Raw genomic sequence first — 24297 nt, 5'->3', positions numbered from 1 at the left:
GACTCGCTCTCCCAGTTCAAAACTAGATTAAAGACGCATCTCTTCGGCCAGGCATTCATATAAATGTTTTAATCTTAAAGTTAAATCCGGCCTCTAGTTCATAACCGCCAGAGGAGAACTGGCCCCCGACTGAGCCTGGGTTCTCCCAAGGTTTTTTTTTTCTCCATTAGGTCACCTGATGGGAGTTTTTCGTTTCCTTGCCACTGTTGCCTTTGGCTTGCTCAGTTGGGGATGTTCAATTTAATAAATCAATCAATAATACTATTGATTGATTTATTCCTATCACAAACGCACAGAGCCACTTTTCAGACAGTACGCCAGTCTGAATCGCATTGTTTTTTTTACTTCATAAGTCTTATTACACTTGAATGTATAAAAACACAAAACTATATCAAAATGCCTGTTGACTAGTATCCTCGTAAGCACCGTCTTAAATTAGTTCAAATGTCTTAAATGAAAATGTAAAATTTTGGCAGAGCCAGTACAAATCTAAAACAAAAATCCGGTGGTTAGCCCTGCTATAGTGAAGGCACGGTAAAATGTGACATTTATTATAATTATTTTATGTGAAGATTATTTTAAGTTCCCTAAGTTAAGTTATATATTTTTAAAGCCTATTTAAATGCTAAAATTATGGCTTTTAATTATACTGTAATGTTTAATGGCTATAATTAATGGCAAAAAAATCCATTAGATCGAGACTTCAGTATCAGTGAAACTGGCCTTCATTCATAGTCCTTAGTAAATAGATGCCATTAAACATTTAAAATAAATTGTCTTTACATTGTTTCTTCATTAGTTTGGAGATTCAATATTAAATTATTACAATATAAGAACATATCTAACAAATTTAATGTAAGACATACAGAAAACTTATTTAACTATTTTTATGGATTATTTTTCAATCAGAGTTACTAAAAGAAAGACAATACAGCGTTTGTGTTTACATATTGACCTAGAAATCCAGATGAGATTTTTACTCTCTGAGTCAGCACTAAAGTACATGTATTTTTATAAATAAATACATAAAACAACTATTGTGACATGTTTCGAGTGATTTCCTCATCAAACCAGAAGAAAAGTGTAGGGTATATTAAAGTATATTTAAAATATATTCAGAATAAGACCAGTAGTGTTGCATTACATAATCAATTACTTTTTTGATGTAACGAGTAAAGTTACAGATTACTTTATAGATTTAACCATTAATATTAGTTACTTAGTAGTATTAGCGTTTGTGACAGTGAGTTTTCTTCAAGAAGCAAACTTGTTGTATTATTTTCATGTTATCACTGTGTAGCTGGTGCTGCTTTGATACAATCTGTATAAATAAAGGTGACTTGACTACTTTTTTTATGCATTGTGTATTTTTATCCTGGTTCATAGATCAGTGGTTCTCAACCTTTTTTTTCTCAAAGGCATTCCATTGTCCAACACACTTTTCAAGCTTTCATATTTATTTCATGTTTTTTAATGTTTGTATTAAAACCCATTTACACCAAGAATTGTAACTATATTAGCATGGACACCAAACACATAATAACACTGTTTATTTTTTATTCACTTAGGAAGGATTTTGATTGGCTATCAGTGTTTTATCATTCATCTGCTAGGAAAATAAGATGCAAATGTGATTCCAACTATGTTTTCTGTTGTTATAGTAAGCCACATAATGTGTGTAACACAATACATGTAGCAACAATATATGCATTAAGAAATAACTTAAAATATGAAATATTGTGAATATATGCAAAAGAGCAATTATAAAGCAGTGTATTAAACCAATAATTTTAAGATAGACATTTATATTATGTCCTTATCGTAAAGAAGTACAGTCAAAATATAATTCCCTTCCCCACCTTTTATTTCACAATTATGTTGTCATAAATTTGAACACATTCAGAAACAGATAAAATGGCATTTACAAGTCAGAATGATTTCGTCACCAAATCCCAATAGTAGCTTCTATACTTAACGGACAGAAGTGCCTGAACATTAACTCACTTGGTCACTTTATAACATATTATACAATGCAACACAATTAAAAAATGCCAATTAGAAAAACATGTAGTGTTTTATACAAAATCTACTGAAATTTATTTCCTGAAATTCAGCTTAGGTTTAAAACAAAAAGACAATCTATAAATGACCCGGAAACATTGGTACCCAGCCGGAAAAAGGGTGCAGATGATCCAGAAGATGGCAGTTTCAAAAACACAGTCTTCCGCAGATCCGCTGGCACTTAGTGTGTATTTGGTCAGTTATAAAGTAGTTTAGATTCAACAGAGCCAAGAAAAATATATATTTTTTAAAATCTTCTCTTAAAACTTATATGACAACATTGGCTCTGATTCTGTAGCGTGACCAGGAAAACACAACTGCGGACCGAGCAATAAACGAGGTTGTTTCATAGCCTTTGTAGTGTAAGCAAACACGTTTACAATTTAACCGACCTCATTCCTGATAGATTTGGAAAGCAAAAAAAGAAAATTAAAGTAAAGATAAAAAGTGACAGTAAAATGATTGTCCAGAGAAATACAGACGTTGTGTCTGATATGCATAGACATCCGTAATCTACAAGTGCTACACATTTTCTCAATGAATAAAAAAAACTTTGGTTGCTGTAAGAAACAAGCGGAATGTACACATCTAGCTTCACGGTAACTGGAGTTGTCTACTCTGCCTTGGCTGCTTTGCTGTGCCGCTGTCATCAGACACAATAACAGAAGGTGCATTGTCTAGGCAGCACAGGAATATTGCACAGTGTTTTCAGGTCTAGAGGTACAGCATTCTGGAGTGGTTTGGATATTAAGTGTTTCCCTAAGAAATATTAGTGTATTTTTATGTGTAATTAACGTTCGTGTGACAAACACACTTACAAATGTACTGTATACAGCATGTACGTAGTTGTGTGTGTTTGTATCAGATTTTTAGGTCCTTCTCTTCCCTGAATTGCGTTCATCTTCCTCCAACAGGAGGCAGTGGAGGAGCACCTCTCCCTAAAGCGGGAGAAAGATAGAGAGGACATGAGGAAATGTGTAGAACAAAATCTGTACAAGTTTGTCTTTATTGAAAAACTGTGGGTCAAAGACAGTATCATCGGGTCTTTACCCAGGTTGTTTTTGCTGGGATAGGTCTTCTGGAAGTGTCTATATTCTTCAGGTGGAGGCAGGTCCTCTATAGGGTGGAAGTCGTACTTTGACTCAAAATCATCTGAGAAGAGACATCAAACATTTTAAACATATACTGTAAAACCGTTAGCAATATGATCAAATATTATCTTAAAATGTATACATGTATTTAACCCAGCATTTGCACTATAGCTGTCTACTGGAAGCCTGTATGAAAAACATTAAAAGCGTGTGTTTTTTTGTAAATTACTGATAAGTATCTGACTGTAGGGTAAAATTATGACCTTATTATGTTTCAGGGCGACTTATCTGACGTTACATCTCTGTGTTCTGAGAAGGCTTTGTGGATGGGTGTAATGAGGAAATACGAGAGCTGCATTTGAATTACTGAGAGGTCATTTGACTGCAGTTTTTGTTTCCAAGTGCTGGTGCACAGTAGATTTCAGATACAGTACGGCAGACTAGCTGGAAATCAAAGTTCTGATCTACAGATACTTCCTTACAAATAAACAAATTAGCAACTAAGATAATGATGAACTGATGTTCCAAAAAAAAAGATTACATCATCGGTTTGATGGAACTCACCATAAAAAGGCTTGGGGGCAGATGACGTATGTCCATTCCGGACAGGTGGAGGAGGAGGAGGGAAAGATGTGTGTCCTGAAGACTGACGTCCTGTAGAGGAGAGAGGAGGGGGCTTTCCTCTACTAGGGGGTTCAGAAGACGTTTGTGGCCCGCTACGGTAAGGGGGTGGAGGGGGTGGCGTTTCCCGAGCCCCGTTACGAGACGCAGGAGGAGGAACCTGAGGAGCTGCATGAACAAGTCATTTTAAACGATGTCCACATTTCACAGGAATATATTGTAGTAAATCCTTGATTGACACAAAAGGAGATATTTGGCAGAATATTTACACTGCTCTTTACCACACAATAAAAGTAAAATGGGATGAAAACAGACGGTAGCGATGCAAGTTTTCAGTTTCAGTAATTCAATTTGGGTAACTGAACTATGTACACTATTCAGTGTGCCGTTTTCTCAGGTTATGAATTAAACCAGTTGTAATAAAGTTCAAGAGGGAATCTCTAGATATTTCAGCAGAACAAATATTTTTTTTTGCTTCTTTTGCACCATTTTTGGTCACGGTGAAGTGTATCCACACGCCTTGTAGCTTATCCACGTTGTGTACATAACATAGAACCTAAATCAGTTAAAAATGAGCTAATTAACACTAGAACGGCCATGACGGCCATATTGACCGCACTGAATTTTACAGTATTCTTTTGTTACGTTTCCCGCGGTTGACCTTTGTCCCTCTCACGGTCAACGGAAAGGTCAGTAGCGGTCCTGAGTGTTTGCATATATGCTAATTTCTACAAACAATGTAGATGTAGATGTTCTCTATTATATACAAGTTATTCGACTATTTTCTCTATTATATTAAAATATTTTTTTTATAATTAAATAAGATAATTTTAGTTGTTATTATCTTGTTCTGAGTTATGTTGAATGGATATGGAAATATAGCCTATCTGTTGTAAATATGCAATAATTGCGGTAGGCTACTAATGTTATTATTATTTATAAATGTATAATTAAACTTATAAATAATATGCAATAAATGCATTCATTTCTCAATTGGGTATTTATCATTAAAGATAAAGAGTTTGGAATCTAGCGGTCAAAATTACGGCTTGTGGCAGTTCTAGTAGTTATGGGATTCTGGCACTTCTAGTTTTACACATCAGTGTTTCTGGAAGTGATCTGGCCACTCAGGAACTTTTAGACGAAACCAAAAAATATATATATTTATTTTTCAGTTGCTGAATTTTTGGTGCATCACGACTGTCATGCTCTAAAAGCAGCAAACTATACTTCACATAGGATTTGTATGCTATATTCCGAGTCTTCAGAAGCCATGTGTGAAATTTCATTCCTCACACAAAGCTAATGTACGGTACAGCTTCAGAAGACTTGGAGCACAGCGTGCAAGACCAATGGAAAACGTGTGGTGCTTTGATGGTGCATTTTTTTAAATAATTTTTGTGTGACATGAGTGTGACAATGTGCATCCGTCCGTCCAAAAAACATTGTGAACATTGCAGCCAAATTCCACATTTCTGTTCATAGGATTATAGGAAGTATATAGATTCTTGGAAGTAAAAATCCCATTCATTTTCTCCATAGAGGAATAGGTTTTAAACAGTAACTTATAAACAGACCTATTATAAGCTACAAGGTTGTTAATTGATGGTATGTATGTGTTTCAACAGCTTTTATATTGTGTATTGCATTTACCAGACAAATTACTGGTGAAAAACTACATTACCCATCTGCAGAGAAACAAACAAATCGCACCAAGGGAAACAATTTATTGTCCGTCCACTCCCATGAAGCACTGCAAATGACTATCGATTTAATCTCCCTACGCTCTTTAAACTTTAAAATTTATTGTTTACATAATCAACATCTTTAAATCAATAGTTTTATATGTATCTATAGTTTTTTTCAATTGTGTCGTTGAAAATGCTTTATAGTTCTTTTCCCCATTAAAGTGGTTAAGCACATAGTCGTCTCTTTTTGTCAGATTTTCAAACACTTTGTTGCTTCAAATCTAAGTTTGTATTGTTGTGATTCATCTCGTAGCAAGTTGGTTTGGTTCATGGCTTAAAACTGTTTAGCGATTTTCTTTTTTTTTTTACATCCCTTGGAAGAAAAGGGATCCCTCAGGAACTGACTGGGAAGGCACTCTATAGTGAGACTACATGTTGAGGTGACCTAAACCGCTTCAAACTTTTTTTACCTGTGCTGCGGCCCACTGGATCGCGTACTGGCGGTGGGGGTCGTCTGTTCTGCTGTGCAGGCGGTGGAGGGGCCTGGCTACGGACGTTAGCATTGGCATGGCCTCTCTTGTTCAGCGAGTTTCGCCTCTGCGGCAACTCCGGGGCAGGGTCTCCATTTGCAGACGGCGGCTGGCGATAAGGAGGAGGGGGTGGGGGTGCGTTTGAAGAAGAGGAGGAGGATGAAGAGGAGCGAGATGAAACGGGGTGATGTTTAGGGGGCCCATCGCGAGCAGAAGATGGAGGTGGTGGAGGCCCCTTGCTTACAAGTGGTGGTGGTGGAAGGGGTTTCTCACGACTATGTGCCCCAGAACTCTGATGGGCTGAGGGTCCGCGGTTGCCACCGCGATTGAATGGCGGGGGTGGAGGTGGAGCGGAGTTGGCGGGTTTTGCGGAGCTGCTGGCAGCAGATTGTTTGGGGACATCTGGCAGGGTGGGACGTTGGTTTCGTGGTTGTTCAGAAGGTGAGGAGCGACCTCCATCACCACGACTGGGGCCGTCGGTTTCAGAATGACTCGGAGCACGAGGGCGAGAGCCAGGCGGCCGCAACGCTGACCGTCCTACAGTGCTGTCTGTGCAGACACATTAAAAAACAGTTGGAGATGAGAATAACAACTTATCATTGAAGTACTTGATGTAAAAGGGGAACTTGCCTCCGACTGGTCGTAGTTTAGGCACTCCTCCACTGAACAACCCACCCATAGCCTTCGGCCCAGAACCACCTCCAAATCCTCCACTACCTCCGCCACCGCCACCACCTCCACCACTTCCACCACCACCACTGCCACCTCGACCTCCAGGCTCTGCCAAAACAAAAAATTGTTAGGCAGGTCATGTCAAACATGAACTGTATTTTCAGCATAAAAGCACACAGCACACAGCTGACTTACTTTCAATGATCGGTGCACTTCTGTCATTGACCGCACCGGTCTTCTTCAGTTTGGCGCCTTTGCAGATGTCTGACAGCAGAGCTCCTCTTCCTTTCCCTTCATTTTGATTGAGTTTCGGAGTTGCGGTGTTCGCCTGAACGTAAACACATTTGTATGTTGCAAAATAGATCTATTAGTTTATTAAATATTATATATTAAAATTGACTTGAATTCATTGACTTAAATTTCTATGCTGAAATTTGTTGGTCATTTCTGAATATTTTTTGTGGGGCATCTTTCTTTTTTTTTAATACATAATTTTTTATTACATGTATTTTTTTGTTTTAAAGTAACTGCTTATTAATGTAAAAAAAAACAATTTCTCCACCAAATTAAAGTCATCTGGTTGACCAACATGCAGAAACATACATACAAATCATAAAACTGTAAATAATATAATAGAGAGAACCTCTGCAAACCCTAATGACTGTGAATCAAAGAAAGTCTCTAAAAAAAAATCTGATTTGATTTGTATGTCAAGGTTAGTTCAGCCTTGTGTTGTGTCACTCTCCAAACTCAAAAAACATAATGATAATATATATATATATATTATTTTTGTAAAATAATGGCCTTGAAAAATATATAAACCATAATGACATTTCTGAATTAAACCTAATGATATTTAAGAATTAAATATGTAAATTTTTACACTCACAGGGCTTGAAATTAACTTTTTTGCTCGCCAGCCACTGTGGCTAGTGGTTACCATGGGTAAAAACTTCTATATAGATATTATATTATGTCATTATTTAGCAGCCAGTATATTAGTCGGTTCCTTGCGTAATAATCAAGGAACTGTGCTGCCGTACCATGGGTGCAGCAGCGCAATTATATTACGCAGCGCCTGAAAATAGTCCCCAGCTCGGTAACTTCCAACGTGACCGGCACTAAGTTTGTAATATCATTGCGCTACTGGTACAGCAGCACAGTTCTTTTTTTTTCTTTTTTTTTAATAATAATAAGATTTATTTCATTCAATACCTCTTCAAGGTACAGATTTGATTAGGTACAGTGAAATGGGTCTCCCAAAGAAGCAAAAAAAAGCTTATAAGTAGAGGCCCATAGTTCTTAAATGGTTAGTTACAGACAAGGTACAGTGAGAAACAATAGATACACACAAAATGTACCATAACATACGTTACAACAACATACTTACTCATACAAACATACACATACATCCCAGTAATCCATGAAGATCAGTTTTGGAAAATTAGATATAGGTTAATAAAAAATTATGTTTTAATTGTCTTTTGAAGTTGGAGATAGAGGGCAACACCCTAATACACCTGCGTAATAATCAAGTTCCTTGATTATTACGCAGGAATGAGAGTATACAGTGCTATGCATAAGTTTAGACACCCATGCTAAAGTTGACTAAAAAGAGGAATAAAAAATCATCTTTTGGAAATTGAACTTATTGCCTTAATTTAAAAAAATAGGAAAAATCCAACCTTTAAGGACACCAATTTTCTTTGTGAATGAATAATGTATCGTAAATAAATAAATGTTCTTCCTTAAAATACAGGGTGCATAAGTTTGGACACCCCTATGTTAAATTCCCATAGAGGCAGGCAGATTTTTATTTTTAAAGGCCAGTTACTATATGGATCCAGGATACTCTGCATCCTGATAAAGTTCCCTTGGCCTCTGGAATTAAAATATCCCCACATCATCACATACCCTTCACCATACCTGGAGATTGGCATGGTTTTATTTCAGTTAGCCTAACAGCTGGTTTGATTTGCATTGAGAGATGATCTTATGGAAAGTACTCCATGCCAATCTCCAGGTATGGTATAGGGTATGTGATGATGTGGGGATATTTTAATTCCAGAGGCCAAGGGAACTTTATCAGGATGCAGAGTATCCTGGATCCATATAGTAACTGGCCTTTAAAAATAAAAATCTGCCTGCCTCTATGGGAATTTAACATAGGGGTGTCCAAACTTATGCACCCTGTATTTTAAGGAAGAACATTTAAAATTGGTGTCCTTAAAGGTTGGATTTTTCCTATTTTTTTAAATTAAGGCATTAAGTTCAATTTCCAAAAGATGATTTTTTATTCCTCTTTTTAGTCAACTTTAGCATGGGTGTCTAAACTTATGCATAGCACTGTAGTTCCTAGTCATATTGGCCTAGGAAATCGCAACTGTTCATTTTCTGTCAGTCTTAGTACACGATGTAACTACAGAAGAGTCAAGTTTTAAATAGGAAAAATATCGAAACTCTTTGGTCATTTTTTTGAGAGAGATGCTAACGGTCTAATCGGATTCAATGGTCTATGCTAAGCTATGCTAAAAGTGCTACCGCCAGACCCGGAGATCGGCTGAATGGATTCGAAAACGGTAAAACTGCTTAACTCTAGGGGAGTTGGAAAATGAGCCCATTTCCAAAAATAAGTGGAGTGTTCCTTTAAGACCCGACACCTGGATCTATTATACTGTAACACACGCGCTTTATTTCTCGACTGTTTACGATTACTTAAAATATAACTGACTGTGTTTACCTGAATACTCAGCGCTTATAGTATGCGTGTATTTTCCTGTTTAAGTGCAATAAGCAGCAAAAAAAAGAACTCAATGAAGTAAGGAGAGGCGGCTTTAAAATCTGAGGAAAAAATAAATAAATAAAAAACTGCTGCATTCGTCTCAGCGAGAACTGACACATGTGCTACCCACTCTTTGCTTTACACTGACCTGGTTAAATGTGGGGGGTGGTGGAGGTCCAGGCGGAGGGGGGGGAGGAGGAATCGGCATCCTGGTGAATTTTGGGAGACGTCAAGTCACCTCAATCTTCTGCACTCGGTATCCTCACAAAAACTCTGCAAGGTGAAAGAATTACAGCCATCAGACTTCAGATAGCAATAGAAAAGCTGAATAAAAAGACGGTCGTCGCTAAAATAATCCTTTAAAAGTTAAAACCACGACTCATCACAGTGGCACTCATTGGTGGAACATCATCAACGTAGCGTCACAGTACCTCTCAAACCACCTGACACTTCCAGGATCTACTCAGCAGTGGGCAGAGTTATATAGAATAAAACTAAATAATAAAACCCCCCCACTAATCTTCCTTCCAGTATGGAACTCCAGAAACTTTCCCAGTTCAGACAGGAGTGCTAGCACACATCCACAGATGAAGTGGAGTGATACAAAACTGCAGCAGGACTAACCGGAATGTCGCTAAGCAGGATCTGCAGTCACACAACAACTAATGGAAGTGAGAGAGTGTGAAAATGGCTAAAGCATGGGGATTGTGGCAAACACTGAATAAAACCTGTATGCTTATGACCTGAATGGCTCATCTAATTTACATTCAAGCTATTACACACTGTTGTTGAAACGCCTGTCGCTGCTCTCTATGTCATCATGGCCTTGTCTATGAACATGAATGAATAAAACTCCAAAGTTAGCACACAAACCTAATAAACTAAAACAAATATTGCATATAGGTTGATTCCTGAAATCTACATGTGATCGACTACAAATGGATACTACAATAAATAAATAAACCAGCTTCTACTAAGCAAACTGGTAACCTGTATACAGTGTATAGGCAAACATAGGCTACAGTGTCTACAAAGAGAAGAAGGCAAACTGCCCAAAATGTGGTAAATAAATACAACCTGAGAGTTTTATCTTACAAGAAACCCCCTATTGAACTTTTAAAAGCAAATACACCGCAAAACATAGCTAGTCAATCCAGAAAATAGCATTCTTCACATAACAGGCCAAAACAGGCAGGCGAGTTTCTCTCTCTAATCAGCCATACCAGATCTGTCAGAGGCCTTACACACACAGCTGTTGCAAGAAAATGTTTGTGATAATGATATGTATAATTTTGATCAGGACTGCAAGATCAACATCAATAGCACAAAAACAATACCTGGTGTCAAATAAGGCTGTCATTTATTCCCACCAGTAACATTTTGTGAGAAAATTTACTTTTGTCTCTGAATACATCCACAACTATTTTTTACTAGACTCACAATAAACTATATAAAAAAGTGTAGACTTGATTTCAATGGTACATTTTTACAGTATCACTTTTGATAAATGAATTTCTAAGGCCTCTAAATTATCAACCTGGTCGAAATTGATGAAAGACATAATCTTCATGCCTTCTGTCCTCTTATCGATACTTTTTTAGCAAGTAAAAGGTATTCTAGTATAATTTTTCATTCAGATCGTGGATGACTTTTTCTTGTGAAATCTTAATGATTTTTATAATGTAAACGTAAGAATATATTTCAAAATGAACATTTACTGGACTGAAGCAACTTAGGTTAACTTGATTATCCATATCTTTTTTCCAGAAGAAAATTGTTAAATGTGAGAGTCAAATACAATACATTAGGCTTTTGAGGAATGTTTACATCTCTCAATCGTTATTGTATTGCATTGCAAATTATTAAAAAATACAGAGCTTTGATCATAAAGCATTTAAATACAATCTTTACCATATTTATGATTCTCACCATATCATATAGGCCATAAAACCTGATGTATCAAATATGATACAAAACATAGCCTACTCTAAAAAGCATATTAATTTTTTTTTAAAATTTTGTCTAAAGGTTTGTTCAAAAGACTATTATTAGACTGATGTAGTTTGGCACTCTACTAAACGATATCTCTACAAGCAGATAAAGATACCATATTTGAAGCATAGCATAGCTTACTATTTAAGATCAGTATCATAAACTGCTGTCATGTCAGACCAATGTTCATAGATTTAAAATCATTTCAGAGCAGAAAGAAGGAAAAGAATAATGAAGGAGGTCAAACCAGATTGTGAAAATAACGTGTTGTGTAATGTTGCTTAACATTATCATCTGAGTCAACAAATACTGTGCGTGTGCACACAGACCGAAGAGACCATAACTTACCTGTCATCCCATACGGGATCCTGAACAGTCGTGATACAGGTTTAACCACTTATATTTAACACACTTACCACTTGTATTGGGCAAAACCAAAACATTTCAGCGACTAACGATGTGAACAACACCAATGATGGAGATTTGTAAACAAAAGTTTCATTTGAAACGAATCATTTCAATGAATCGTTTGAACCTGTTCACAAAACCTGTCTGAACGACTCCTTGATTAACGTTAATAAAAACAACACCAGTAACGTTAAACCCGTAAATGCAAAAACGTCGCGCTAAATAACTTGTGTAATCCATTAAAACATGTCATAACAATAACAAATAGGTTACATTGATACGTTCACATCTCTTCCGGCTATAAAGACGTTGGCAAAGCTTACCTGTCGTTTGCGGTGTGAGATCTTGTCCCAAACAACATCAATGTTAAACAGTAGTGCTCTTTCGCCGATGATCCGCAGTCTGATCGGCCACCGAATAAAAACTGGTAACTAAGTAACTAGTCTAGCGAGAGTTTACTGTGGTCCGCTGTCATTCTGAAGGCTGGTTAATGCCAACTCTGCAAACTTATTCCAAACAGTTCACAGTGTGAAATGAAAGCCCGAAAGTCAAAGATTCACGAAACCGGGTCGCTTGTTGCTATTAACATTGCTGCCCAATGATCGAGGGCGATATTGTTCAACGGCGGACCGCAGGACTTCAGCGAACCCAATTCTACGAAATCCCGGAAATCCCGGAGCCAGTCGGTACAAAATGGAGGCAAGAGGCCGAAAAAATCCGATTCCATCCGGAAAGCAAGACCTGTAACTATTTCCCTTGCGTAACCCTGAAATGGTAAGCATCTGCCAAAACGCAAAGGTAGTTTATTATTACTGATTAAAAAACATTATAAACGTCGTTAAATCACTTTATCATTTTGTTTGATTTATTTATGGTAGGCTATTATTGGTAACTAAAACTATTGTATGCTATTTTTAATAACTTTAATTTAATGTCAAAATGCCTAGAGATTTTAATTTTGAAGTTATAAAAGTCGCTTTTTCATATAATGGAAGTATTTCATCTGCTAATTAGAAATTGTATAATATTGATTCTATCCCTTGCTGCTAGAATTATTATTAGCCCTATAATTTTTATTTTATTTTTACTTAATGTTAATTGGATCAGTGATAAATCTCTTAAAAGTTGTCATAAGGTTATTTTTGAGTTGATTCCATTGGAGTGTCTTACCTAAAAACATGCCAGTTTTATAAACTCTGGACCTAGACTATTTGGAAAATCATCTTCGCCCTATATTACAAGGAATTTTGTAATTGTTTAACTCTCTGGACATTAAACCTTTGTCCTCTTCTGCATCTTTTTGAAATATGTTATTGTTTTGTTTTTATTCTCTTATCTCTTTTATAAAAGCGTAGTCCTGTTTTATATAAAAATCTGAGCTATTGGTGTTTCTTTATTTTATTTTATTTTATTGTAGGCTATTGTATTTGTTGTGATCTTTTTGTGATCAACATCTTGTTATATATTTGTATTATAATGAAAATTCAATAAACATAATAATTGAAAAAAAAAAAACTATATTAACTATAGCTACATCATTTTAGGCTATATGATAGATTTTCATATTTGTTTGCCTCTACAGGTCACCAACAACATATTGCATAATATTAGGCTATTTGATAGTTTTCACCCTTTTAATCAATGAATTTCCAACAATTTCCAAATATTTTAACATCACGCTAAGTTGCTAGGTGAAAAAAATATCCATCTCTCGTAAGGTGTACAGTGAAAAAAGAGAGAAGAGGACTGGGATATGACCCAGGCTGGATTCAAACCCGTATGCACACAAGCGCAACAGCACCTCTCATTCCAGGAGAAAAGTCTTCATTAAGACAAAACTGCAGCAACAGTTTGACAGTAACAGATATAATAAAAGGTGTTCAACAAAATTCCAATCACAATTCAGTATGCAAATAAATGACAGATAGAAGGCCAATCACAATTTAGTTGAAATAAGTCCACAATTAAGCTCTAACGTGCTAGCTCTAAAATGTAAATATTTTGTGATTTGTTTGTTCTTTAATAAATGAGCTATAAGAATGTTAATAACAGCTTTCCAGGTTTGATATTTTTAATGTAACACTTAAGTAAACCTTTTCAAAATAACCACTTCAGCAAAGGGTATATATTTAATATTTATTTCAATCACATAACATCTTAAGTATTCTATAATAACACAGCTACTTTTATATATCAACAAAAGAGGTAGCAAAAAATGTTAGAAGGAATATTTTACAAATTATTTATGTACATCCTTCAAAAAAATTATAATCCCCAGTCCACTGAGCATAACAATGCTAAAAATATATATATATATGACATAATATAAGTATTTTAAAAAGATGGCAAGAAACAAGACATTCACCAAACACACAGACAAACTATTTTCCAGACAAAACTCTTGACATGTATAACTCATCCACATTGTATTTATACATCACTGTAGCATTTTATATACTATACAAAATATATAGCCTATGATTTACAATATTTAATCAGGCAAGCTCCACATACTATTGTAATTATAAAAAATAAAAAAGATTTAGACACTGTATTTAGAATGTTTTTATAAAGAGGCTAATGATCTATAAGTGCAAGTTTATGTTTTCCAATATAACATCTCCTCTATAAGGTTTTTTCATCCGTGTTAAGTTTGCTCAACCAGTTTTTTATACAAACAGGCTACTTTAATCAACCAAGGACAAGCTCCTTCTTATCGCTCGCATACCTTCCTTTTAATTTTACTACTATATTAGTTTAAGAACCCTAAATTTTGAACTTTTCAAAGTGCTTTCTGGAACCTCCAGATCCATTGCATGCATTTGCAGACGTCTCGTTGTCTGTCTGCGACTATGTTCAGTTTGCCCATTTCCCCATCCATCTCTTCTAGGCATTCCTTTATAGGTGTAGCATATGTCATCAGTAGTGTAATTACGTCCAGGAGTTTTCATATAACCTGCATTACCTCCCATATGGGGTGATCTTTGCATGGTACCCATATTTGAATTTCTCACAGCCAAATTCTCTCTACTTCTTGTAACTTGTAGTTTAGGCATTGATATATTGTTCCAGTTGTCATCAATACCAAAGTTGTTTGTTTTATGATCTCTTGACCTGAGTGCCCCAGACATATTACCGTAGTAAACATCTGATAATGTTGGAGGTACACCAGAGATTCTGGTCTTGGAGGTGGGTAAAGCCATTGTAAAATCAGGTGAGCTGGAGAGATGTTTTTGCATTGCAGGCCACTGGGCTTTATCTGAAAATGTCATGTCTCTGTTCAAGTCGAAATATGGGTCCTGCATGTTCAATTCTGTGGCACCATATTTCTGAAGAGATGGTATTCTGATATCAAGATCATTTGTTCTGGCTGACTCTATTTTACCTCTTGGGACGGCATAGTTGTAAGTGTGTACTTGCGTATAGGCAACATCAGGCCCCAGGCCTTGAAAGTCAGGGCTATCAGTTCCTCCTTTAATTCGGGGGGTTTTGAAATTCATCTTTGGAGAGCTGAATTGAAGATTCCCAGGAGGAGCGTCAATGTCAAAGTCCGGTGCATTCACATCAAGATGGGGTTTCTTGACATTTGGTCCTTTAATTTTACCTTTAGGGAAATCTACACTCATATCTGGGGCTGTGATATCTGGCTTATGACCTCTGATATTGAAGTCTGGTGAATCAAAATCAGTTTTAATCTTTGGCGCTGAGAGATCCATTTTAGGGGTCTTTAGATCATAGTCAGGTGTCTTGATTTTGGGTCCGGAGAAACCAATATCAGGCATCTTGAAAGTGGGCATTTTCAGTTTTCCAGATGGCATGTCCATGTCTGGAAATGCAAGGTTGGTGTTTGGACCCTTTAAATCAAGTTTAGGTCTATGTACATCAATATCAGGACCATTTAACCCTGCATTTAATTTGGGAGTTGATGCACTCAGATTAAAGTCGGCCGGATCAATGTCAGCATCCATATCCATATGTGGCCCTTTCGAACCTGACAGGCCAAATCTGGGCAACTTTAACTTTGGCATATTCAATTTACCTGAAGGACCATTAAAATCAATTTTAGGTGATTTGAGATCTAGGTTTGGGCCTTTTAAATCAGCTTGAGGCAGAGTCAGATCCATGTCTGGGGTATCAATTCCTCCCTTAATATTGGGGCTTTTAATATTCAGGTCTGGAGATTTGATGTTAAAATTGGGTCCTTTTGGTTTGCTACCTGAGAAGCCAATATTTGGCAGCTTCAGTTTCCCTGAAGGGGCATTTATGTCAAGGTCAGGTGCATTCATATCAAGATTGGGTTTGTTAAAATTTGGTCCTTTAAATATACCTTTAGGAACATTGACATCCATGTCTTGGGCTGTGAAATCTGGCTTATTACCTCTGATGTTGATGTCTGGGGAATCAAAGTCTGCATTAAACTTGGGAGCTGACAAATCCATTTCAGGGGTCTTTAGATCATAGTCAGGTGTCTTTATTTTTGGTCCTGAGGCACCAAACTTTGGCATCTTTAAAGTGGGCATTTTCATTTTTCCAGAAGGCTTGTCAATGCGAGGTGCATTCATGTCAAGATTGGGTTTCTTGAAATGTGGTCCTTTAATGTTACCTTTAGGGAAATCAACATTCAGATCAGGTGCTGTGATATCTGGCTTATGACCACCAATGTTGATGTCTGGGGAATCAAATTCTGCCTTAAACTTTGGAGCTGACAAATCCATTTCAGGGGTCTTCAAATCATATTCAGGTGTCTTTATTTTTGGTCCTGAGACACCAAACTTTGGCATCTTTAAAGTGGGCATTTTCATTTTTCCAGAAGGCTTGTCGATGTCTGGAAGTGTAAGATCTGTATTTGGACCTCTGAGATCTACATTAGGTCCATTTACATCAATATCAGGACCATTTATTCCTGCTTTTAGTTTCGGAGTTGATGCACTCAGATTAAGGTCAGGCTGATCAATGTCAGCATCCACATTCATGTGTGGCCCTTTCAAACCTGACAGGCCAATACTGGGCATATTTAAGTTTGGCATTTGAAATTTACCTGATGGGCCATTAACATCAAAATCAGGTGATCTGACATCTAAGTTCGGGCCTTTAAAATCAGTTCGAGGCAGAGTCAGATCCATGTCTGGTGTATCGATTCCTCCCTTAATTTTGGGGCTTTTGAGATTCAGGTCTGGAGATTTGATTTTAAGATCTGGGCCTTTTGGTTTGCCACTTGGGAAGCTAAATTTGGGAAACTTCAGTTTACCTGAAGGGGAATTTATGTTGAGATCAGGTGCATTCATGTCAAGATTAGGTTTCTTGAAATTTGGTCCTTTAATTTGACCTTTTGGGAAATCAACATTCAGATCAGGTGTTGTGATATCTGGCTTATGACCACCAATGTTGATGTCTGGGGAATCAAAGTCTGCCTTAAATTTTGGGGCTGACAAATCCATTTCAGGGGTCTTCAAATCATAGTCAGGTGTCTTTATTTTTGGTCCTGAGGCGCCAAACTTAGGCATCTTTAAAGTGGGCATTTTCATTTTTCCAGAAGGCTTGTCAATGCGAGGTGCAGTCATGTCAAGATTGGGTTTCTTGAAATTTGGTCCTTTAATGTTACCTTTAGGGAAATCAACATTCAGATCAGGTGCTGTGATATCTGGCCTATGACCACCAATGTTGATGTCTGGGGAATCAAAGTCTGCCTTAAACTTTGGAGTTGACAAATCCATTTCAGGGGTCTTTAGATCATAGTCAGGTGTCTTTATTTTTGGTCCCGAGGCACCAAACTTTGGCATCTTAAAAGTGGGCATTTTCATTTTTCCAGAAGGCTTGTCAATGCGAGGTGCATTCATGTCAAGATTGGGTTTCTTGAAATTTGGTCCTTTAATATTACCTTTAGGGAAATCAACATTCAGATCAGGTGCTGTGATATCTGGCTTATGACCACCAATGTTGATGTCTGGGGAATCAAAGTCTGCATTAAACTTTGGGGCTGACAAATCCATTTCAGGGGTCTTCAAATCATAGTCAGGTGTCTTTATTTTTGGACCTGATAGACCAAACTTTGGCATTTTTAAAGTGGGCATTTTCATTTTTCCAGAAGGCTTGTCAATGTCTGGAAGTGTAAGATCTGTATTTGGACCTCTGAGATCTACATTAGGTCCATGTACATCAATATCAGGACCATTTATTCCTGCTTTTAGTTTCGGAGTTGATGCACTCAGATTAAGGTCAGGCTGATCAATGTCAGCATCCACATTCATGTGTGGCCCTTTCAAACCTGACAGGCCAATACTGGGCATATTAAAGTTTGGCATTTGAAATTTACCTGATGGGCCATTAACATCAAAATCAGGTGATCTGACATCTAAGTTCGGGCCTTTAAAATCAGTTCGAGGCAGAGTCAGATCCATGTCTGGTGTATCGATTCCTCCCTTAATTTTGGGGCTTTTAAGATTCAGGTCTGGAGATTTGATTTTAAGATCTGGGCCTTTTGGTTTGCCACTTGGGAAGCTAAATTTGGGAAACTTCAGTTTACCTGAAGGGGAATTTATGTTGAGATCAGGTGCATTCATGTCAAGATTAGGTTTCTTGAAATTTGGTCCTTTAATTTGACCTTTTGGGAAATCAACATTCAGATCAGGTGTTGTGATATCTGGCTTATGACCACCAATGTTGATGTCTGGGGAATCAAAGTCTGCCTTAAACTTTGGAGTTGACAAATCCATTTCAGGGGTCTTTAGATCATAGTCAGGTGTCTTTATTTTTGGTCCCGAGGCACCAAACTTTGGCATCTTAAAAGTGGGCATTTTCATTTTTCCAGAAGGCTTGTCAATGCGAGGTGCATTCATGTCAAGATTGGGGTTCTTGAAATTTGATCCTTTAATGTTACCTTTAGGGAAATCAACATTCAGAGCAGGTGCTGTGATATCTGGCTTATGACCACCAATGTTGATGTCTGGGGAATCAAAGTCAGCATTCAACTTTGGGGCTGACAAATCCATTTCAGGGGTCTTCAAATCATAGTCAGGTGTCTTTATTTTTGGTCCTGAGACACCAAACTTTGGCATCTTTAAAGTGGGCATTTTCATTTTTCCAGAAGGCTTGTCAATGTCTGGAAGTGTAAGATCTGTATTTGGACCTCTGAGATCTACATTAGGTCCATTTACATCAATATCAGGACCATTTATTCCTGCTCTTAGTTTGGGAGTTGATGTACTCAGATTAAGGTCAGGCTGATTAATGTCACCATCCACATTCATGTGTGGCCCTTTCAAACCTGACTGGCCAAAACTGGGCATATTTAGGTTTGGCATTTTAAATTTACCTGATGGGCCTTTAACATCAAAATCAGGTGATTTGACATCTAAGTTCGGGCCTTTAAAATCAGTTTGAGGCAGATTTAGATCCATGTCTGGTGTATCGATTCCTCCCTTAATTTTGGGACTTTTGAGATTCAGGTCTGGAGATTTGATTTTAAGATCTGGGCCTTTTGGTTTGCCACTTGGGAAGCTAAATTTGGGAAACTTCAGTTTACCTGAAGGGGAATTTATGTTGAGATCAGGTGCATTCATGTCAAGATTAGGTTTCTTGAAATTTGGTCCTTTAATTTGACCTTTTGGGAAATCAACATTCAGATCAGGTGTTGTGATATCTGGCTTATGACCACCAATGTTGATGTCTGGGGAATCAAAGTCTGCCTTAAATTTTGGGGCTGACAAATCCATTTCAGGGGTCTTCAAATCATAGTCAGGTGTCTTTATTTTTGGTCCTGAGGCGCCAAACTTAGGCATCTTTAAAGTGGGCATTTTCATTTTTCCAGAAGGCTTGTCAATGCGAGGTGCAGTCATGTCAAGATTGGGTTTCTTGAAATTTGGTCCTTTAATGTTACCTTTAGGGAAATCAACATTCAGATCAGGTGCTGTGATATCTGGCCTATGACCACCAATGTTGATGTCTGGGGAATCAAAGTCTGCTTTAAACTTTGGAGCTGACAAATCTATTTCAGGGGTCTTTAGGTCATAGTCAGGCATCTTCATATTGGGTCCTGAAAGACCAAAATCAGGCATCTCAAAAGTGGGCACTTTAATTTTTCCAGATGGGATGTCAGGAAGTTTAAGGTCTGTTGTTGGACTTTTGAGATCAGCATTAGGTCCATGGATGTCAATGTCAGGACTATTTATCCCTGCTTTTAGTTTGGGAGTTGATGCATTCAGATTAAGGTCAGGCTGATCAATGTCAGCATCCACATTCATATGTGGCCCTTTCAAACCTGACTGGCCAAAACTGGGCATATTTAAGTTTGGCATTTTAAATTTACCTGATGGGCCTTTAACATCAAAATCAGGTGATTTGACATTGAAGTTCGGGCCTTTAAAATCAGTCCGAGGCAGAGTCAGATCCATGTCTGGTGTATCGATTCCTCCCTTAATCTTGGGGCTTTTGAGATTCAGGTCTGGAGATTTTATTTTAAGATCAGGTCCTACTGTCTTGCTTCCAAAGATGCCAAATTTTGGCTGCTTTAGTTTACCTGAAGGGCCATCTATGTCAAGGTCATGTGCATTTATGTCAAGACTGGGTGTCTTTAAATTAGGTCCTTTAATTTTACCTTTAGGGAAATCACCATTTGTGTCAGGTACTGTGATATCTGTCTCATTGCCTTTAATGTTGAAGTCAGGGGAATCAAAGTCTGCCTTAAACTTTGGGGCTGACAAATCTATTTTAGGCGTCTTCAGATCATAGTCAGGAGTCTTTATTTTGGGCCCTGAGAGTCCAAAATCAGGCATCTTGAAAGTAGGCATTTTCATTTTTCCAGATGGCATGTCCATGTCAGGTAGTGTAAGGTCTGTTTTCGGACCTTTGAAATCATAATTAGGTCCATAAATGTCACTGTCAGGACCATTTATTCCTGCTTTTAGTTTCGGAGTTGATGCACTCAGATTAAGGTCAGGCTGATCAATGTCGGCATCCACATTCATACGTGGCCCTTTCAAACCTGAAAGGCCAAAACTGGGCAACTTTAACTTTGGCATATAAAATTTTTCTGAAGGGCCATTAACATCAATATCGGGTGATTTGATATCTAGGTTTGGGCCTTTCAAATCAGATTCAGGCAGATTCAGATCCATGTCTGGGGTATTGATTCCTCCCTTCATTTTGGGGCTTTTGAGATTCAGGTCTGGAGATTTGATTTTAAGATCAGGTCCTACTGTCTTGTTTTCAGAGATGCCAAATTTTGGCAGCTTTAGGTTATCCGAAGGGACGTTTATGTTGAGGTCAGGTGCATTCATGTCAAGATTGGGTTTCTTGAAATTTGATCCTTTAAATGTGCCTTTAGGAATATCAAAATCCATGTCTGAGGCTGTGATATCTGGCTTATGACCTCTGATGTTGATACCTTGTGAATCAAAGTCTGCCTTAAACTTTGGAGCTGACAGATCCATTTCAGGGGTCTTTAGATCATAGTCAGGTGTCTTCATTTTATTTCCTGACAGATCAAAATCTGGCATGCTGAAAGTGGGTGTTTTCAGTTTTCCAGAATGCATGTCTATGTCTGGAAGGTCTGTTTTCAGACCTTTGAAATCAGCTTTTGGTCCATTATTTTGTATACCAGAAGAACCGTTAAGACCTGCAGCTACTTCAGGGGATGATGATGCTAATTTTGACCCCTTCATACTTGCATCATAATTGATGTCTGTTTTCTTGTTTCCAGAGAAGCTAAATTTTGCCATTTTAAATTTGGACTTCTTGACATTAATTGATGGTACATCCATATCCATATCCATATCAGAAGAATTAAGCAATGCATTTGGGCTTTTGAAATGACCTTTTGTGAGGTGCATTACTGGAGATCCTTGGGTATTTGGCAGTGTAAGATTTGAATCTGGCGTACCAATACCAACATTTATGTTTGAATCTGTATGTGTTCGACCCCGTAGGTTGATTTCACTTCCAACATCGGGTAAGTTCATTTTGGACTGATGTGATGAAACATCACTTGCAATGTTGCCTTTGATTTTAGAGATGTATTCACCTGTAGAATCATTGGTACCATAATGGATCATAGGCCATTCATGATCCACTTTCTCGTCAGGTTCTGTTTCATATGGAGTGAGACCTTTCCGATCTGCATTCTCAAGTAAAGCTGCAACGTTTATCCTGCCATTCCTGTCAAGTGTTTGGGCTGTCGCTGGACCATTTTGTGTGCCATGTCTGTATTCATTAGCATCTTTGTTTCCTTTCATGAATTTCTTGACTTTAGTATTGAAGAGCTTGTCATATGAATCTTTCCACACCTGTTGAAACATTGTAATCAGAACAAATCATGATGATTTATGATTTAGGGTTGCAAAAAAATGTGAATGCAATGTCCACATACCTCATTTGGTGCTTTGACATCCAGACTTTCCAAGCTCTTGCTGGATTTCAAACCATGCTTCATCACCTCCTTGTCATTATCAATCAACGTCAAAATATCCACAACTTCATTTTTCTTTTGTTTATTCCTCTTTAGATCAAACTGACCACTGGCACCGACAATTTCATTATCTAAAAATGGAAATGTATTTTATCATTTTATTTTCACCATATTAAGGTTCATGGCAAAAGCAGATTTATTCACAGTACAAATGTTTTGTAAAAGAATGATACTTAAAAATATGCATAGATGTACAAAATTCATAATCAAACAGTGCTGTACCTTCAAAAAAGTCCAGGTCTGAGTACTCCAATCTCTCTCCAGAGACATTATCATCTTCAGACAGTAGGCTGTCAGAAAGGCTTCTTCGATGAAGAGCCTGCAAATTACAATACTATTATGTATTGTCCCCCTCAAAATTTAGTGAAATTAAATGCATGTAAAATAAAAAACAGAATAACATGAGTTTTTGATGAGAAACCAAATGCTCTACTAGCATTTTTTAAAAATAAATCACTCGTCATTTATTCTTTATAACAAATTAAACAAGGATTTAAAATATATTTGACAGATCACACAAAATGCATAAAATATAGTTTAGATGATGGGATAAAAATGTGATAACATACCATTTCACTTGTAAACATTTACAGTGAATAAAAGCCTCCAAAACTCAAACCTGTAAATGCAAAAGAAATGATTCAGCGGCAACAAGACACCCAAGTTCCAGTGCTAATTATTATTGGCACACGTGTAATTGTAAATGGCTAGTCATAATTCAATGACAGAATGAATTATGAACAAATGGGTAATCAGTAAACGAAAAGAAGCACACCTTCTCAGAATGAAACAAGACTGAGCAAATGCAAACATTAGAGTTTGCCAATTGGCCCAAGGACATTTATCCTGGTGCACAATTAATCCTGAAACACATTCATGCTTAATAGAATTGTCTGCGTTTTTCCCACTGGCAGATAAACAGATAGACGAAACTGTGAGGTATTCAACAAATTGTTTAAGGATAATGTAACAAGAGGGCGTTAAGAACAGGTTAGCCCAGATTTGAAAAAAAATGTGAACAGACCTCACCTTTTTAACCACACCCTTGGTGTTAAACATGTGTAATCGAAGAGGTGGCAGGTGCTCCCATGATCATCTGTAAGGATACATATTTTGATAACCTGTTCAACTATAAAGATGTCATTGTCTTACTTCAATGAAACCGGCTCCAAAAACAATCCAATTACTAACTACTATCTACAGTTTATGATAAATGCAGTTTATGAAAAACGCTATATAAATGCAGTCCATTTACCATAGTAATCACAGATGAAATATACAGGATCTTAAAAATGTGCTTCAGAAGATTTATTTTCAATATAAGGTACTAGTCAGTTATAATTTGTTGATAAAGTAGTCCCCAACGAAATAATGGTAAAGTACTCTTTCACTCAGTCACAACATAATATAACTGCCTTGTAACCATCCCTGTGCAATGCTTCTCGTTTTAATATGCAAGTTAAATGCAATTTGCAATATAAATACATCAACCCATTTGTAAATTGCAGTAAAAACAAGATTAAATCAGCATAACTTGTGCAAGCGCTGCAGTCGTACACAACAGAAACTGCTGCACTTGCTATACATTCAAACTTTATTTTCAGAACTATACAAACTGTTTTACGCAAAAACAGTGAAGTCAAAAGTACTGTTGTAAACTTTAACAGCAAAGAAAAGCCTTACCTTGAATCCAATGAGCTTTTAAATCCTTGTTCAATATCAGCGGTGATACTGTGCCACGCTGAAGAGTTTCCACAGGACGAGACCGTGTTTACCTCTGTTCTCTTCCTACTGTTTATGGAATTCTCAATGCAGCAAGTAATACACTTCAAGAGTGGACAAACTGGTTTACCCTCAATCTGGCCGAACGCATACCTCATAAAGCTTCAGCATCATGGAGGCAGGGTGACATAACAATAACAAACCTCTCCCTAATTCTAGATTGATGGGAGCAACTCAAAAGAAAGGTTGAAAAAGACTAAACTATGCA

The 24297-nt window shown here is 37.2% G+C and overlaps 2 protein-coding genes across 4 annotated transcripts; both read right to left on the bottom strand.

The window, feature by feature from the left end:
* Positions 1–2857: 2857 nt before the first annotated feature.
* Positions 2858–12602, bottom strand: wipf2a (WAS/WASL interacting protein family, member 2a). Of its 2 annotated transcripts, none has more exons than XM_079597199.1 (8): positions 12169–12602; positions 9594–9718; positions 6859–6991; positions 6622–6771; positions 5932–6540; positions 3717–3941; positions 3112–3213; positions 2858–2999 (listed from the first exon to the last, which is right to left on the bottom strand). In XM_079597199.1, exons 2-8 carry the CDS (start codon positions 9651–9653, stop codon positions 2959–2961), a joined length of 1320 nt encoding a protein of 439 aa, XP_079453325.1. In that variant the 5' UTR covers positions 9654–9718; positions 12169–12602; the 3' UTR covers positions 2858–2958. The 2 variants fall into 2 exon arrangements, with proteins under 2 accessions (XP_079453325.1, XP_079453324.1); XM_079597198.1 differs by having other exon boundaries at positions 5932–6536; positions 6618–6771; positions 12169–12591.
* Positions 12603–13907: 1305 nt separating this feature from the next.
* On the bottom strand, positions 13908–24153 carry LOC306990396 (uncharacterized protein). 2 transcript variants are annotated; one of them, XM_079597172.1, is made up of 6 exons: positions 23991–24153; positions 23337–23403; positions 22877–22926; positions 22530–22626; positions 22209–22378; positions 13908–22125 (listed from the first exon to the last, which is right to left on the bottom strand). In XM_079597172.1, the coding sequence occupies exons 3-6, from the start codon at positions 22892–22894 to the stop codon at positions 14593–14595; spliced, it is 7818 nt and encodes a 2605-aa protein (XP_079453298.1). In that variant the 5' UTR covers positions 22895–22926; positions 23337–23403; positions 23991–24153; the 3' UTR covers positions 13908–14592. The 2 variants fall into 2 exon arrangements, with proteins under 2 accessions (XP_079453298.1, XP_079453299.1); XM_079597173.1 differs by lacking the exons at positions 23337–23403; positions 23991–24153 and adding an exon at positions 23083–23214.
* Positions 24154–24297: the final 144 nt, after the last annotated feature.

This window comes from Phoxinus phoxinus, assembly GCF_949152265.1.
Source record: "Phoxinus phoxinus genome assembly, chromosome: 22".
Taxonomy (NCBI): Eukaryota; Metazoa; Chordata; class Actinopteri; order Cypriniformes; family Leuciscidae; genus Phoxinus; species Phoxinus phoxinus.
The sequence above is the reverse complement of the archived record's forward strand: the minus strand, read 5'-3'. Positions and strand labels throughout refer to the sequence as shown.

Bases quoted from the DNA above. Each gene is read 5' to 3' on its own strand.
- wipf2a (XM_079597199.1), bottom strand. From the start codon at position 9,653: ATGCCGATTCCTCCTCCCCCCCCTCCGCCTGGACCTCCACCACCCCCC. The intron at 6,772-6,858 runs GTAAGTCAGCTG...TTGTTTTGGCAG, and splicing joins AAGTGCACCGATCATTGAAA to AGCCTGGAGGTCGAGGTGGC. The intron at 6,541-6,621 runs GCAAGTTCCCCT...GTGTCTGCACAG, and splicing joins TAAACTACGACCAGTCGGAG to ACAGCACTGTAGGACGGTCA.
- LOC306990396 (XM_079597172.1), bottom strand. The intron at 22,379-22,529 runs GTACAGCACTGT...TTCCATTTTTAG, and splicing joins AGACCTGGACTTTTTTGAAG to ATAATGAAATTGTCGGTGCC. The intron at 22,126-22,208 runs GTATGTGGACAT...ATGTTTCAACAG, and splicing joins ATGTCAAAGCACCAAATGAG to GTGTGGAAAGATTCATATGA.